At 40.1% G+C, this 16,252-nt stretch overlaps 1 protein-coding gene across 2 annotated transcripts; it reads right to left on the bottom strand.

Annotated features, from left to right (window-relative positions):
- Window positions 1-638: 638 nt before the first annotated feature.
- LOC145452949 (uncharacterized) lies at window positions 639-7,905 on the bottom strand. 2 transcript variants are annotated; one of them, XM_080331075.1, is made up of 5 exons: window positions 7,781-7,905; window positions 2,886-4,392; window positions 2,326-2,423; window positions 1,285-1,792; window positions 639-1,218 (listed from the first exon to the last, which is right to left on the bottom strand). In XM_080331075.1, the coding sequence occupies exons 2-4, from the start codon at window positions 2,973-2,975 to the stop codon at window positions 1,486-1,488; spliced, it is 495 nt and encodes a 164-aa protein (XP_080187201.1). In that variant the 5' UTR covers window positions 2,976-4,392; window positions 7,781-7,905; the 3' UTR covers window positions 639-1,218; window positions 1,285-1,485. The 2 variants fall into 2 exon arrangements, with proteins under 2 accessions (XP_080187201.1, XP_080187202.1); XM_080331076.1 differs by lacking the exon at window positions 7,781-7,905 and adding an exon at window positions 4,512-4,707.
- Between the last annotated feature and the right edge of the window lie 8,347 nt (window positions 7,906-16,252).

A 16,252-nucleotide genomic window follows, 5' to 3' on the forward strand; every position in this document is an offset into this window, starting at 1 on the left:
TCCCCGGATAATCGACTGCTGGAGATGAAATAGCTTGCCACAATCTCCGACGAACCGTTTGCTGCTAAAATGCAAACATTGACCGCCTACACTCCTACATCTTCGGTCTATCGCAGTGGTTCCCAACGTGGGCGATTTCGCCCCCCTGTAGGTGATTTTGAGAACCAAGGGGGCGACTGGGGGCTAAAATGTTAGAACGTTCAGTGAGATGTATTTAATTAGCTAACGCGGTCGAAAAATGCACATGAAGACGGCTTATTCTGCATATGACGCGATAAAAAAGGTCAACTCAACGGAAAATAGACGCAGACAAGTTTTCCGAGTAACAACGCCTTGCAAAAAATCACCGGCGATCAGAGTTAGGTGAGCACATTTTCCGATCATATGTTGTCTTTTTCGGATCCATCAATATGATAGCAAGATAAATAGGAAACACTTCATTCCGGACACTGCGTCAGACGTGTAGCTGTTCCTCAAACGCTCAGCGCATTGGAAGAGGGAGCTTGGTATCATCATTCGCGGAGCTGAAGTCTTGCTAGTGTTTCAGGTATACTATGAATTTAATAGTATTTACGGTGAGCACGAAAATTCTTGTCGCATAGCCGAAACCTACGACTGGCTACGAAGTACACGCATCATTGCAGAGTCGATACTATATTTTATCTCACCTTGCAAGAATTTATTTCAAAAATATATTATTGCAAATATCAATTAAATAGATATGTTAAAAAGTTTGCATACTTTAGTAATTCTTAAATTATAAATTTATAGAAACAAGAAATCCATTTTATGGTATTTATAATACAATACGTAGCTGTTGCTATTATAGTCGATAAATCTCTCGCGATGGCTTTTCGGGAAATTCCCCGATTGCATCACGATTGTTTGGGTACCCACGCGGGTAGAGGGTGTACTTGTCACTATATTTCCATTTTAAACGATGCAATGGCGTCTCTGAGAGTGCAGTGGACAGCTGGTTCGGTAAAATACTTGTCGTAAGCTCGCTTTGTGCAACCTCGGTGGGCTATGCTTGCAGCATCGTTTGGTAAATTCCATAGCCATGATGATATTTTGGAGGTAATCGTTGTGTTATCGATTGCGTTGATAAGCCAGCATTGAATCTTCGGTGAATGCCTGCAGTGATCCCGATACGACATACCTAGGTTATAAACCGCAGTAGAGTCTCAACTGCTCCAATGGCGATTTCAACGTTCATTTCTGGAATTTTAATAATAATACTTGGAAGTCAATGTGATACTTCATCATATGTTATAGGAATCTCACCTCTTCTTGTGCGAAAGCTGGCTCGCGCGGAATGTAATTTTCCGTACGTGTAAGGGAAAGACGCCTTCCCATTGATTGCTTGCGTTCTTTTCTGGTGTAATCTCGGGTTTATTTACGACGCCATGGTATGCGCTTTCATTCAAATGCTGTTTCTGCAGCCTTTCGTTGAATGCAACACCTTGAAATCACCACCACTTGATGTCATTCGAATCCGGTATTGTCGGGGGCTATGGTGTTCGGAACGCACTTACAGGCCACTGTAATGTACGCCAACCCGCTATGTGACACATCTCCGAGCGATCGGATAACGTATTTCTTCCATCGTCTTATAGGTTTTATTGTATAGTCACTCAGCACATAGCGAGTCAACGGATTGTAGCACGATCCGGAATGACATTCAACTGAGATGAACTTTGACGGCTCCATGTTTTTGCAGTGGTAAGCATTGGATATCCACGGAGATACGCTGTCGGTAACGTTTTTTGACCCGTTCGCTATGACATGGCACCTGAAAGAACCAGTTCAATTATCATGCGTCACATAAATGTATTTGAATCAACAGAGTGGTGCAATTATGGGTTTTCGCGGAGACAATGAAAAAAAAATAATCTTGAATACGTTGGTCAGCAATTCAAGTCATGGCTTGCAAAATTATTCGGACTGTAACAGGAAATTCCATTTGGCCTTAATTTTGGACAAGACTGACCAAGTACTAGGCATGTTTCTAATTTGCGTGTGCGTAATGCGCATCTGGCAATCAAAAGTTTGAACTGATATGCGAGCCGAACCGACGGGGGTATGTCCGAAATCGAGCAATAAACTATATCTTGGTGAATCATTGCACAATGGAATTGTTTAAATTGTTGGGCTTGGTGGATAGGAAGTAGCGAACAATGACCAGTTTATTTTTAACTTTGAAATTGATCTAGACCTGGCAGTTTCGATATTCCATTTAGTTTACTGTTAAGATCCGATTTGCATAAGCATAAACAATTAAGCATTGGTTAGACCACCCGTAAAGGCATAGGATCAATTACTTACTGCGGCAAATCTTTCATGGCGGTCAGCGGTATCCCCTCTGATGGCGTCACGGAAGATAATAGCGAAAGCGTGAAGTATACAGTTTTGAGTCTTGTGCTCTACAAAAAGACGGTCCTGAATAGGCTTTCATTCTATGCTACAGTTGACTTGGAAGTAAGTTTGACTCAAACCACGCGTGCTGGTAACAATGCGGCAAATTCCTCATTTGTTTGATAAGACCGTGCGTCCATTCTTGCTCCTGACATTCCCTCAATAGCATCGGAAACAAAATAGCTAAACCACGCGTGTTTGGGGACAAATATTTACTTTATGAATACCAATTCCTTTCTATGATTTCGAGATATTCTAACCTGTATTGATTGACAGCACCGGGTCAATGTTTCCGACAAAACGTCAGTAAATTGGACACGACCCGTTTCCAGAAATTCTACTACATATCATTAATCAGATCGGTGGTCCCAAGTAGATTTATAATGCATTATCGCACTTATTAAACTATAGCTACGTCAACTTGGCGTGTTCACATCGCGCGCCTGGCGTTACGCAATATTATCACTCACGTTGCACTGATATATTAGCTCATCGCTGAATCGCAGTATCGGCAACTTGTATTTCTTGTACTTTTGGAGAGAAGATATCACGCCGAACATTTTCAACTATCTGACGACGCGAGTTCTCGCTCGCGAATGCCTGTCTTTTAACGAATCACACAGTTTATATGTAGACAAGAGAAGACCGGCTAATCGCAACGCGTAACCCCGCGTGACGAAATTGAAATTTTACCCGGGTTAGCATCACTCGGCGATATGAAGGGAATTGTCGTAACCCGTAAAAAGGGTGTCATGATGGATTGCGACTTTTTAGTCTCGCCCCGCGTTAATTCTATTCAAATCTCTCGCACGGTAGTTCTTGGATATTCGCCATAAATTCTCCCTCATTCGAAGCCAAAGCGGTATGGATTGCGTTGTCACAAGGGGTCTTCATAACTCCATCGAGGGTAGAGAACATGCATGGATTCAAATAGTTGTTCATGATCGGTTTCATTTGACATATAATCACGTTCAATTTCATTCTGTATGTCTCAAGTTTCGTTCTGGTATACAATACGGATGCTCGCTGATGACAAACGGGACTGCTGTCGCTCTTTTTAACAAGCGTTTTTTTAGAGCTTCTTGGAGGTTCAGTATTTCAATATACAACTGGGGCTATCTCTTCGCCCCGATAATTCGACATTTTGTACCGGGTACGTTATATTTGGTAATACGATGTTGATATACAATGTTCTTTCCAATTCTCCGCTAGTTGCTCACGATTTTTGATTAGAACTTCTATGAATATACTTTAAATATTAAATGAACAGTACATACTTTATTAAAAAATACTTTAATCGCAGAAATATGAAATAAATAGGTGTACGCGATATAAATAAAAATTACCATGTAGAAAAGATAGTACACAAATCGGTCTCGTGTCATTACGTAAGAATTTCGCTGTAAAAACAATTCAAAACAATTCAATTAACAGTGTTACTTGGATTTTGCAAGCAAAATTCTTCAATAAATAATTGCATAAAATGGCATATAAAAATAAATAGAAATGTACTGTAAAATGAGTAATTCAGTGATAGTCACAGAAAAGGGTTAAAATATAGTTGATTGAAGAATTGAGAAGATAGTTTGTCTTTTTACTCGAAACAGTGACTTTCACTGTCTCACGCAACCCAGGACAGGGATCGGACTCGGTTGATATTATTGCACAGTTTGCACGACGAACAACAATACATGGCATCACGATTGGCCATAGCTGCACTGCCAAAGATGCTTGACCGCTACACAGGCACAATCACTGTTCACCAGCATCAGTCCTTTCCTGTTATGTCTGTCGTGATACGTCTTCTCTTTCACGACCGGTAAATTATATCCGGTATATGGCTCGCCACCCGATATACCTCTACATCGACTTTCCCGACATTCAGCGCTGTAGAACGTTGAAGGAAACATATTTTTACAATGATACACCTTCCATGTCTTCTGGTCATTTACTCTCGCTCTGTGTGTTACTCTGCACCTGTCAAATAGGAATTTTTTAGAACATTTATATACAAGGAATTATGACGCTGCACTGTTGCAACCGACATGACCAAGTGTTCTTGTGGTGATGCGTAATTTAGCAATTATTAATTTCACCTGATGTGTTCTGCTGCTTAAAGCCACATTGGTTACTTTAATAAAGTGACAGTAAGTTCACGACAATTTAAGCAACATAGAACGCAGCCGACAGCAGAACAGAAAAGAACAGAATGACATGGTAACGAGAAAGCAACACCGTACTGTGCAACTGCGGACTAATCAGATGAAAGTAATAATTGCTAAATTATGGGTCACCACTAGGGCTGGGCAAAATCGAGTACCTGAGTGATTCGATTCTGAATCACGTAATATGCTTCGAGTCGAGTCGAGTAATCGAGTATCACTCATTATGACGTCACAAAAGGATGTACTATGTCGAAGTTCAAATATGAACCTTTTATGCCACCACAAAGAACGTAATGCCTGTTATCCATCACATTAAAGATGCTTTGGTATTTTTTCGACCATACCGATTTCATTGCACTTCTTAACAATTTTGTTGGATGATAATGACTTCGGAAATTTGTTATTTCTAGTAACGTTCGTAGCTTTAAACTGTGCCTGATATGTTCAAACACGGCCAATCAAGGTTTCGCGGCTTCCTCAGTGGAAATTAGTATCAACACTATAATTCTCGTCAGTAAATTAACTTTCAGTTGCGAGGACCGTATAATTTTAGTACTCGGAAAAATCGTATTTTACTACTCGACTCGAATCATTAAAATTACTACTCGATTCAGATTCGAGTACTCGAATCATTTTGCCCAGCCCTAGTCACCACTTCCCCTAGCGTTATATAAATTAGTCACAAGATTAAATGATGAAAATTTTCAATGACTAACAAAAATTAAATTGAATTTTATAATTGTGAATAAATCTCTCAACAGCACGAAAATAGTCCCCCGTCAAGCTTTGTATGATTACTAATTATGGCGTGAAAAAGTCTTTTTTGTAACGAGCAATAGTCTCAGAATGGTACAAGTTGTTGTTGCTTGTGGTGGTCATGGTGTTTGTCGACTACTATGGCCATGGTCATTTACACCAGGCCTATTTTTTCATTTTTATTCCGTAGCTGCCGACTTGTAGCACGGCCCAATTCTAGGCTTTTATAAGACGCCGCTTACGCTGATGAGATGGCGATGAGAGGCCTAGATAAACCTCCAACATTTAGGCTGGGATTGTGGAGTCGGACTCGAACCCGCAATCCATTGGTGTTGCAGCTATCTCGCCACTGTAATGGTACACGTGAATGAAAAATGAATCGATCTATGAATTAACGACAGTAGACTGATGGAATGGATGAATACACGCTAAGTGTAGTCGTGATCAGATTCTGATATAGGTATCCCACGGAAATGACAGAAGTGCAATATCCCCGAATTTCGCTTGCTGGCGCAGGCGCTGCTAAATAATCAATTGGTCACGCTCATACTGATTGAAACATGCACATTGCACAAGCACATAAGTGGAGGATGAGACATAGCACCGCCTGACCGTAAACTGAGGAGATTCTACAAGCTTCTCATACTGTCGAGCTGGTCACCCCAGTATTCGCTGTGTGCTAATGTTTATTGCTGAAAGGCACTCTTGAAGGTACAGAACCTCAATATACAATATAATATTAGATTTCTGTTGAAATAAAGCTCGTCAGGGGTAATCGCCAGCCGAAAATATTCGGTTTATTTCAATCTGATCAGTTTATAGGTCAGTTCTACGTTACGGTTGACGGATTGCAGGCGGCATTCGCGCGAGATAATGTAAAAAGAAGTCAATGTACTGAACTGCTGTTGATGGATGAGCGCATGAGCATTGAGCAAGCATGAGTGCAGTCACGTATACGCAAGTTGGAAGAAATCGTTTGCTCGTCGAATTTACTGCTTGATTTTATGTTTCTCTCGCATTTTGAATTTGAGTATAAGCAAACTATTCATTGCTTAGATTTCACGGTTTAAAGCGTTTGTCTCTCAGCAGTATTTCGGCAAATTTCGAAATATCGGCCGGTCGGCGTTACGGTAGGCTGACAATTGGTTATCGTCATTTCAAATCTATTGGGCGGTTGACAATAGCCAAAAAATGTATTATAAACCGCGCAATCGCTTGGTTCAAAATGCGCGTACAATTACGCTGGTATTACTACAAAGAATAGGCCTACCTCAATGTTTCCTTCTGTAGGCGGCGCCCTACCTCTGATGCCACTCCCATCTACCTGATTAAGACTTAATTCCTGGCGTTGCGTACTGTACGTAAATATAATCAACAAGTACGAACAAACCAGCGAATAAGATTCATTTGGTTGTTGAGCAAATGTGAGTATCATTTCAGCTAATCTGATGAGCTGCTTTGAACGCACTGACCACAGGATAGATGTGGGTGTTGGTAGGGACTCTGATGAAGGGAGATGCCCTCCGTCTTCATATGATGGGGGTATAAGAAAAGTTAGTGAAATCAGAATTATGCAGCCTAACATAGGCTGTGTCAGACTCAGATATTGCTACGAATTCCAATATCTTTTCGTCGTTGAATACTAAGCTAGTGAATCTACCAGTCCCCTTCATTCATTTTGAGGAGTATGTGTGGAAGGGGTCTGAAAATACTACACTTCTACCCCTTTACTGGCGTTAATGTTACATCGGTTGTTATCGTCTTGGTTGATCAGTCCGTTGAAATTGTCGGGCCCGATTTTATAATGAGGTGCTCAGTGACTGTTTCACCACGAAAGGATGCATTCAAATTGTCAATTGGGCCGCTTCAAGAACGAACGACGTATAGCCTACCTATGTACTTGACGATTGCGTTTTCCGTAGCTCGATTTTAGACAGGTTTAGAGCAGTTTTCTGCCGAAGCCCTACCTGCTGCACCGTTTCCCATGTCAATCTCGGTTATATCTTTGAGCGAAAGGTGGTGTTGCATTTTCACTGACATTCTCAAAGCCCGTTATGGTAACGCTATATTCGGGAACATGTCACCACCACAATTTAACCCTTGCGCTGTCTATGCAATCCCAAGTAAATGGAATATTGGTAGCCAAAATGCCTTTGGTTTGCGTAAAGAGATTCCGCACTTTAAACAGAATTTACCCCTTCTAAATCACATTATTGTCTTCATTATTGAAGAACACAAAGTAAGCGGACCCACAATGTAAATATTGACTCAATGGAATTCTAAGGTGAGTACTAGGTCCATTGTATATATACTTTACCTTTATAAATGATCAAGGATGCCACCAACTAACAACAAAAGTTCCATTCTAGTATCACCCCAAAACATATCTCTATTGTGGTATGACACAGCAATATCAAGGCAGCAATTTACTTTAATTTACTCACCTTGTCACCTCCGAGATGTGTGGTAGAGCATTCGTCAAATAGATAACCGTGGTCAGACTCAGAATAACAATTGTTGCGTTGCAAAGCACTACGGCCATAGTTTATCGACTTCAGTCTCGTAAAAGTCCAGCAAATTATATGCTACTGCGAGGACAAGCTTTATAAATAGGTGAGCGATGCTTTGTTACGGAATTTATCATTTACCCATGGGTAATCCCATCGTCAGTTGCGGGGATTCCAGAATGCCGGCGCGTGCAGTCCGTGCATACATTCTGTTTTATCTGGTAAGGAATTTACTGCAACAAAATCCTTCAACTGATATCTTCGATCGATGCGATAGATCTGAAGAAAATCTCCGGGACGGAGTATTTCGCATATTGTAATATGAGAGCTTTTTTGAATTGGTAATATAATTTTACGTGCTGCTTTGTATTGTAAATGTATTTGAAGAAATCACATATCACCGAAACACACATATGGCCGATTTGGATCAGATATGGTGGACGATTGTGCACTATGTACAGCTGTCGAATACAAGGATTTTTAGAAGGCAATGCAACAATTCTTTGCGATACAATTTCCATTTTGCGTGGAGAAGCTAATGCCAGAATCATGACATGGCGAAACCAGTACTAAGATCCCCCGCAGTGTAATTAAATCTTCAATTTAACCATTTCAATCTTGATGGAATTGGTTTTTGCAGTATTATCATTGTTTTACCACAGGCACGAAATTTAACTCGCAATAGATGTGTCACTAGAATATATTTAAACTGACTAACTATTTGTGCGGCTTCAGATTATTTTAATTGTTATCATTTCGTACATTGGGGGAGGCGAGTGGCGACTGCGTTGCGACACCAATGGTGGCTGGTTCCAACCCGATTCGGGCTAGTTTCTACGTGTCGGAGGTTATCTGGGCTCCTCATCGCCGATCCCGCTGTACAGTGTCTTCAAAAGCCCAGACACACAGTAAGTCACGCTGTACGAACTACGAAGTCGGCACCAGTGATCAGCTGGATGGATGTGAGTGAGTCTGTGACTGATGAATGAAAGTGAAATATCGAAGCGCTTACAAGCGAATGAAGATACGAAGTCACTGAAACTGAACTGGTACAATATCAATGTCGTGAAGCAAAAGAACACAAATAGCGATAAGCGTCACTGAAATGTTGTGCATTGATAATAATTGACAAGTGGAACGTATCGCCTGTTAATGTCTTTGTACGCGACGACAATGCATTGGCAAAGTCCATGTGCTGTGACATCTGATGTAGCGCTAATCTTCGTTGGCGACTCCATTTTAAGTTGTAACGCAATGCGAACCCTTCAATCGCTCTTTTTCTCGCGTCCATCTTCGGGTAAATTCTGTTGACTTTCGAGCTGGGCATTCTCGGCCACTTAGCTTTTCATGACGCCAGGCTGTGCTAACATCGGGATCGCTGACTGGTGAGTACTGCTGCAGGTGATGGTCTGTTTTTATCACGAAACAAAGTTTGTATACGTCAGTCGGGACGACCCAGTATAGTGAAGTCAAATTATTATATGCGCAATGTGCATCCGTCCCAGCCTAAACAATAACAAAAAGCACATGTTACACTTTACTGCAGTGGCTGTTAACCCCTTCTCTTTGGTGTCACTAAACAAACTATACTTTGGTTCACGCCTCCCCTCACAGAAAATAAAGGATTAAGGAAAATGTGGCTTGTTCGAATTTATTGTGATCATATAATACTATGTGAGATAGCTGCAACCAAATTATTAATTTGTGGTTCAATTCCTACGAACTAATGTTAGTCTCTTTCCACCATTACTTCCAATCTTCCATATGCATTTCCATATTTTCTCAGTTGCCCAATATCTCAGAAAAGAAAATTCTATTTATGGCGTGTGGAGATTCTCCAGCGTTTTCAGTCTAATTATTTTGGATGGAATTATTAATTTGAAAAGCCCTGATGCCTCAATTTCATTCCCAATTTATTTAGGTCATATGTCAGCGATGTAGGTTGCGAAAGCATCGACGGCAGAACGTAAAGTATGTATGGGGCTATTTGCGAGTCACAATAGAAGCGAGATAGACTTATGACTTGTCACAGTAGAATATATCTCGGAACATAATTTTGCATCGCTACGTTCAGTAGGGATGCTGCGATAGTGGATAAAACGTCCAATTCCCCCGCCCGTGCGTGGATCATACATTATATTCATTCGCGAACACCAGCGGTACCTATTCTGTAATCCGGGAGAACCAGATGTAACGAAGTTAGAAGCCGTACTGGAGGCCAAAATGATTTTAACAGAGACCCATCCGTGAAAAACTTTCTGCAGTGTGCAATCGATTTGACAAACCGAAAGTAGGACATTCGTTATGGTTCTTGCCAAACTGCCAAAGTATGCATGTAAGGAAAATATTTTTCATACGAGATATGGAAATATCGTTGCCATACCATACTTACACATTTTCATATTCCATACCGAAATTTCGTTTCATACCATATGAATATATAGGCTACTATGCTCTGATTGGAAGTAAGGTATGCAGGCTTTGAAACTCATCACGCCGATTCCCCACCCACTTAATTTTAATCTGAGCCTTGACTGGACGATGCTCAATAGCTCAGTGCACAGTGCACACATGCGAGAAGCGCCTGATGCAACCTTACGATCATACTTGAGACGTGTGCACTAGGGTAATGACTAGAAAAAAAAATTCAAAATTTTGAGTGTCCTGTAGTCACAAATGATGAGCTTTTGTGTCCTGATTTCAAAACTCACAAAAGTTAAGACTGTTTGAACAAAAACCTCCCGCACAAAATTTTTCCAGTTTTCACTGTATGGAGGATAGGCTTTCTTTTGTAGATACAGACTATATAATTTATTTATCGACTGATTTGAATTTAACTGACCCAATTCCAATTGCGAAGATTTAAAATAGTATTTTGGTACATTTTGATCGCCCAGATTGAATTATTCATATCGTGTTCTCGTTTACAGTCAATATTAAATAATTAATAAATAATTATTAATTCCGATTTTAGATGTAGACAGTATATATCGTATAATTTCAATTTGTCTGGCACAAATCAAACTGGGTGTTCGAAAAGGCGAAAGTAGAACAACTCTAGGTATTTTCAGCGGTCTAGAAAACCGCTTAGAAGAATATGATGTACAGGAAAATTTGAAAATCTCATATATCATATGTGACACCGTAGCATCTGTTGATACTTGACGGCAGAATGGCGTTGTTTCGAAACTGCGAAATGCAATGATGAGCATGGGTTTTCATATCCCTTGCCAACATCATATTATCGATTCTTAAAGCATATTAGAGTTCTTCGATCCAACGTCTTCAAGAAATCCAACTCTCAGCTACAAATTTGGAGATGATGTGGAAAAACACTACGAAAACTAGGTGCAATCCACCAAGCACGAATTTCAGATGAAAATATTAGAAAACCAAGGATGTAGGGATGATTTTAAGTTTATGCCGTTCTTCCAAAGAAAATAGTATAGATTGCCACTGATCAAATGGCATAAACTTCCATCTCTACGCAATGCGAGAGGGTGCTCAAGGGTTGCGTTGCGTACTTCCACTTCCCCAGAAAGAGAATAACTCTGGAGATACTTATTTATTGCAAATGCTTGTCAGGAAGACTGGTATTCTAACCAGATGTCTAAGGATGGAATATACTAGAGCCCGACCGATTATCGGTTCGTCGATAATATCGAGACGATATCACACTTTGAAAGAATTATCGGTATCGGCCATTGGAGTTGAAAAATTAACGGCAATTTGCGTGTGACGTCACAACATGGCGGAAGGAAGCCAGAAAACTATAATCTTTGATCGCTAGACTGAGAATATTGATATATTTCATATAGCTTACACTTTACAGGTGTCCAGATGCAGCCTTTCTAGTTCATTTCATGTTCAAGTATAACAATGGCTGTAAAGATGTTCAAATAGATGCCCTCTGAAGATTTGAAAATGTGCTTATGTATACATCCAACTTCTTTTGAATATCGGCTGAATGTATTGGGGTTATCGGCTAAGGTGCGAGATATTGGTTTTATCGGTATCGACCCAAAAATCCAATATCGGTCGGGCTCTAGAATATACCAAAGATCATTTGCTGCTATCTTTGCGGTCGAAGGTGCTGCAGCGATAAAGTGCCCCAAAACCCCATTTGAAGTCGGATATGTCCGTCGTAGATGTCCCTGGCACTAACATAATAACAGAAAGGGAGGTCAAATTGATGAATGAACTTTACAATAAGTGGAAAAGGACATATATTTGAAGATTAAATTTGTAGCAAAGAATATCTTTGAATTTTAAATTTTTTCCATATTTGGACCAGTGTCGAAAATTTGATGTTAGTTTGTGCGGGACATTTTTTTCGATTTGAACAAAATGATTATGATTTTATTAATTTATACCAAAATGTTCATCAATTCCTGCTACAGGCAAATTTTTTTTTTCTAGTCATAACCCTAGTGTGCACTGTGCAAGTGTGCAGTGCATGGCCGTAAACCAGAGATTAAGTTGCAGAGCACGCCAGGGCTCGCGTCCCACGGTTACAAACTACTGTCTTAGTGCCACGAAAGGCTATAACAGTGCACATAAATAATAACAATATTCCGAATGAAGTAGGAGATCACGTAGAGATAGAATACAATTGCCACGCTCACTACCCAAAATTGCTCACCTAACTTCCAATGGTGTGTTCAGTATTTTATTTGGAAGCTAGCTGAGCGGCTGGTTTACCAAATACTCACTAGATATATAGATGAAATGTAATGACTAAGTTTGCAGATATATTTTCTAATTATCTCTCTTCACCGTGGTAATTCAGACCAGGCTTGCGGACCCTAATTTTGTTCGGATCCTCGTTTTTTTTGCCAATTTACATTCTCTTGCACGATATGCACGATAGGGCCAATAAATTGAGTAAGTCTAAGGAGAATCACGTTGTTCATTTGTTGGAATTGAAGCCCATATGAATGTTTGGTCGGAAGGAAGCAGTGTTGTATATTAAATAATATATCCACGTGAGACATGTTTGTTTTTAGTCTTCATTTGCAATAAAGAGGCTTGAGTATGGTTAGTAAAGGGGACGCCGAAGAAATAAGTTTAAATTAATACACTGACATATAGATGCATATGCCAATAGCATGTTATTATACTATTGGCATTTACCGTCCCGTAACTTGTAAGGTGTTTGTCGAATTCTGTCTCATATCTCGGTTCGCGGATGGTGGTATCCAACAAAAGTAAAATCTAACTTTTAAATCGCCCTCGATTACCATCATAACCCCGTAATACGGCGTGGTTCAAGTTTAAAAATAGCACACTACTGAATTGGCGAACTTTTTACAACGATTACCTCTGAATGGAATGGATATTCCCGTACTACTAGGCCGCTGTTTTGTGTCAAACACAACTCAATCTTCACACTTTGAAACTTGATACTATCACCCGTTGTATTGCGCTTGTAAGTCCCGTACTTCCAGCAATCCTCACTGCATCGATGGAGGCGAGTGAGAAAAAAAAACGGGAAACGAGATGCACCACTCGGCATCGCGAGTATCATGAGTCATTGGCTTGTTCTGTTATATTGTACTCTTCAATGCCCTGACAAATTCTAAACGCCGAAGTGGCCATTCGTATACAAGCTAGTTGCGAAGCAACTTGTAATTGTAATCATTACTGTATAGTTGTGTCAAGTGATTTATCCTATTATATCCGTATCACCAAAGTACAGGTACAAGGAAGTACATTCATTCAACGCTCACTTTGGCGATTCGAGGCCGGGGCTGCGTGGTGTTGAATGACGATCTACGAACAAACCCTGACAGAAACTAGGAGCCAGCAAAAGCAGGGAAATATTGGCAGCCTTAATATCTCTGGCGTTATAAGATGGCAGGGGGCCATGCGAGTTGGAGATTCAGAAGTCATTAGTTCTCAAGTCATCACAATGAATATTTGTGACGTCGAGCCGTTATTTAACAAAATCACCGTCACTATTTCCATTCTGGCTATGCCTATATGCAGAAAGCCATATGTAGTTACCAATATGCAGACATCACGAGAATTCACGACACCATTTATAAATGAATTTTGTTGACGCTATTCTGGATATAATTTTTCTTTTTATAGACAAGTAATGTCTCGTATCTTCATTGATCTTTTTATTGGTGTTATCTCTTACTAATGAGCCGCGCCATGGAAGGCCGATCAGTGCTCGATCTCACCACGTTTCTAGCTTGCGTAATCCAGCCTCCATTATCCACCATACTACACAATTACGTCAGCAACTCATGTAACTTCACACTTGAATGATCTCAGACATGGCCGTGTGCTGCACAGTAAATGGCTAAGGCCATGCTATTGTTAGTCACCGGTGGTGTTGGCGCGAACCGGAAGCATCTTGTAGCTTTATGGAGACTATGTTAACCTATGCATGTGGCAAGAATACAGATTTTCAAATATTCTGACGCACTATATGCGAATATTAAACAAGCGGGAAGCTTTCGAGCCGTTAATTTTTAATAAAACTTTTTAATAACCCGTACAAGACCAGACGTTACCAACTTAGATCACTTCATCATATTACCATATTACCTAGACAGTAGACATGTCAGTAGTTTCCAACCGGGGGTACGTGAAATGTCATTTTGTGTTCATGCAGTTTTCCCATTATAAATTCTACGGACTCTAAAGTGAAAATCCCTGATTGAATTTGACATTGAAGTTCTAATCGTAAAATATCTCAGCACGCTTCGTGAAATTCGCCAATGCGACCAATGATTAGTCGCCCCCTGAGCCGATCGCCCGGCGTACACGATGCATTTCCAGATAATTGTGAGCACAACAGTTCGATCAACATAATTTTGGAGTATGTGCTTTTGTAAAATGTGATTTACGACTATAGATAGTTAATTTATTCTCAACGATGATCCGAAATCCGAAATGCCCAATCTACCAGCACATTTATCCCTGATTCTTGACCCACACACGGAAAAATCTCGTTGTAATTCAGCTGTTAGCTCACGATACGGGTAGATAAAGATATTGAAAGGTTAGAAGACGAACAACAAGATCTGAGTACCAAAACTAGCAGTTGGTACTAGTCGAGATGGAATTTATGAAGCGCAACGATTCAATCGTAATATACATCCGCTCCGCATTTTGTGAATCTTGCATCGCCCAAACTCCTCAATCTCGGGTGGAAATATGCAAATTATACTTATAAATAAAGCTGTTGAACCGACTATTTTGAGGGTTACAACCATCCTATATCGTATACGTCGGCTATATAATTGAGTGGTATAATTGTCCTTATAGGCTCATACAACATGTTTTTGAAAAGTATTTACACAATTACGGCATAATTTTGCAACTAAAAAAAAGCACTTTTTTTAAAAAAAGGAGTTTGTTTAAACCACTGTTTAAAACATGTTTTAAACATAGTGCTTTAAACAACAATTTGTTTTAAACGCAACCCTATGCGTAGCTTATTCCGCCGCAGTTTATGCAGCTTGTGCGAGGACTAATAGTCATAGTTTCCGCGCTTGTGTGCCGTGCATTGGTGTGCAAAACCTTTTTCTACGGCTCTCGTTTTGACGATTTCATGATTTGCTTCGGACTCGTCTAGATATATTTTTAACTTACTGTGGCTTCGTAAACTAGAGCAAAGTTCGCACAGAAATATCAAGGAAATATCTAGATGTGTTAAATTCATTATAAAAGTTTTTTGGTATCATGTAAGGGGGTTGAGGGGAGGGAGTCAAGTGTTCCACCTACCTACACCTATAGAGTTTATGTGTCGTCATCAAATGACGTACCTTTGTTCATACCAAATATCAACAGGAAACGGGTCTCGTGATGTAAATTGACCAGCGAATAAACTGGACATATTTGTTCGAAAACCAACCACGCTATCTTTATATAGGAATACCTAACCAACCGGGGTCTACAAGTGCAAATTAACAGAAGATTTTTTCTAGAACTACCAGTAAACGGGTTTTAGTTTCGGGAAATTAACAGCGTATCACGTAATCGATCAGGAGACATGGTATTAATATCTTTAAAATACCCTATGTATGACGCAATACTCGCGTACATTCCGGAATCCTTTCAATACACTTTTAGAAAACAACGACCACTTTATCACTAGGACTCATATTTGGCAAACCGGTAGCGGATTTGGCTTGCTTTACACCTGTTGCGTTATACGTTACTAATTACCACTCTGTGGTGTACTTTTCCTCCGTACGTAATCCTTGGCATCACTGTTTCATTTTGACACGGCAATATTGGTTACAATAAAAACCGCGGTTTATCACATTGAATCACTATGTTAGAATCAGAAATGGTTAAATAGGGCTCAAAAACTTCACTTCCATCACACCTGTGGACATACGACACTATCAATTCCCACAGGATAGTGACATATATGTGACATTGCCATAA

Source organism: Botryllus schlosseri, chromosome 12 (genome assembly GCF_051294905.1).
Source record: "Botryllus schlosseri isolate E-star chromosome 12, Bs_hap1, whole genome shotgun sequence".
Classification (NCBI taxonomy): Eukaryota; Metazoa; Chordata; class Ascidiacea; order Stolidobranchia; family Styelidae; genus Botryllus; species Botryllus schlosseri.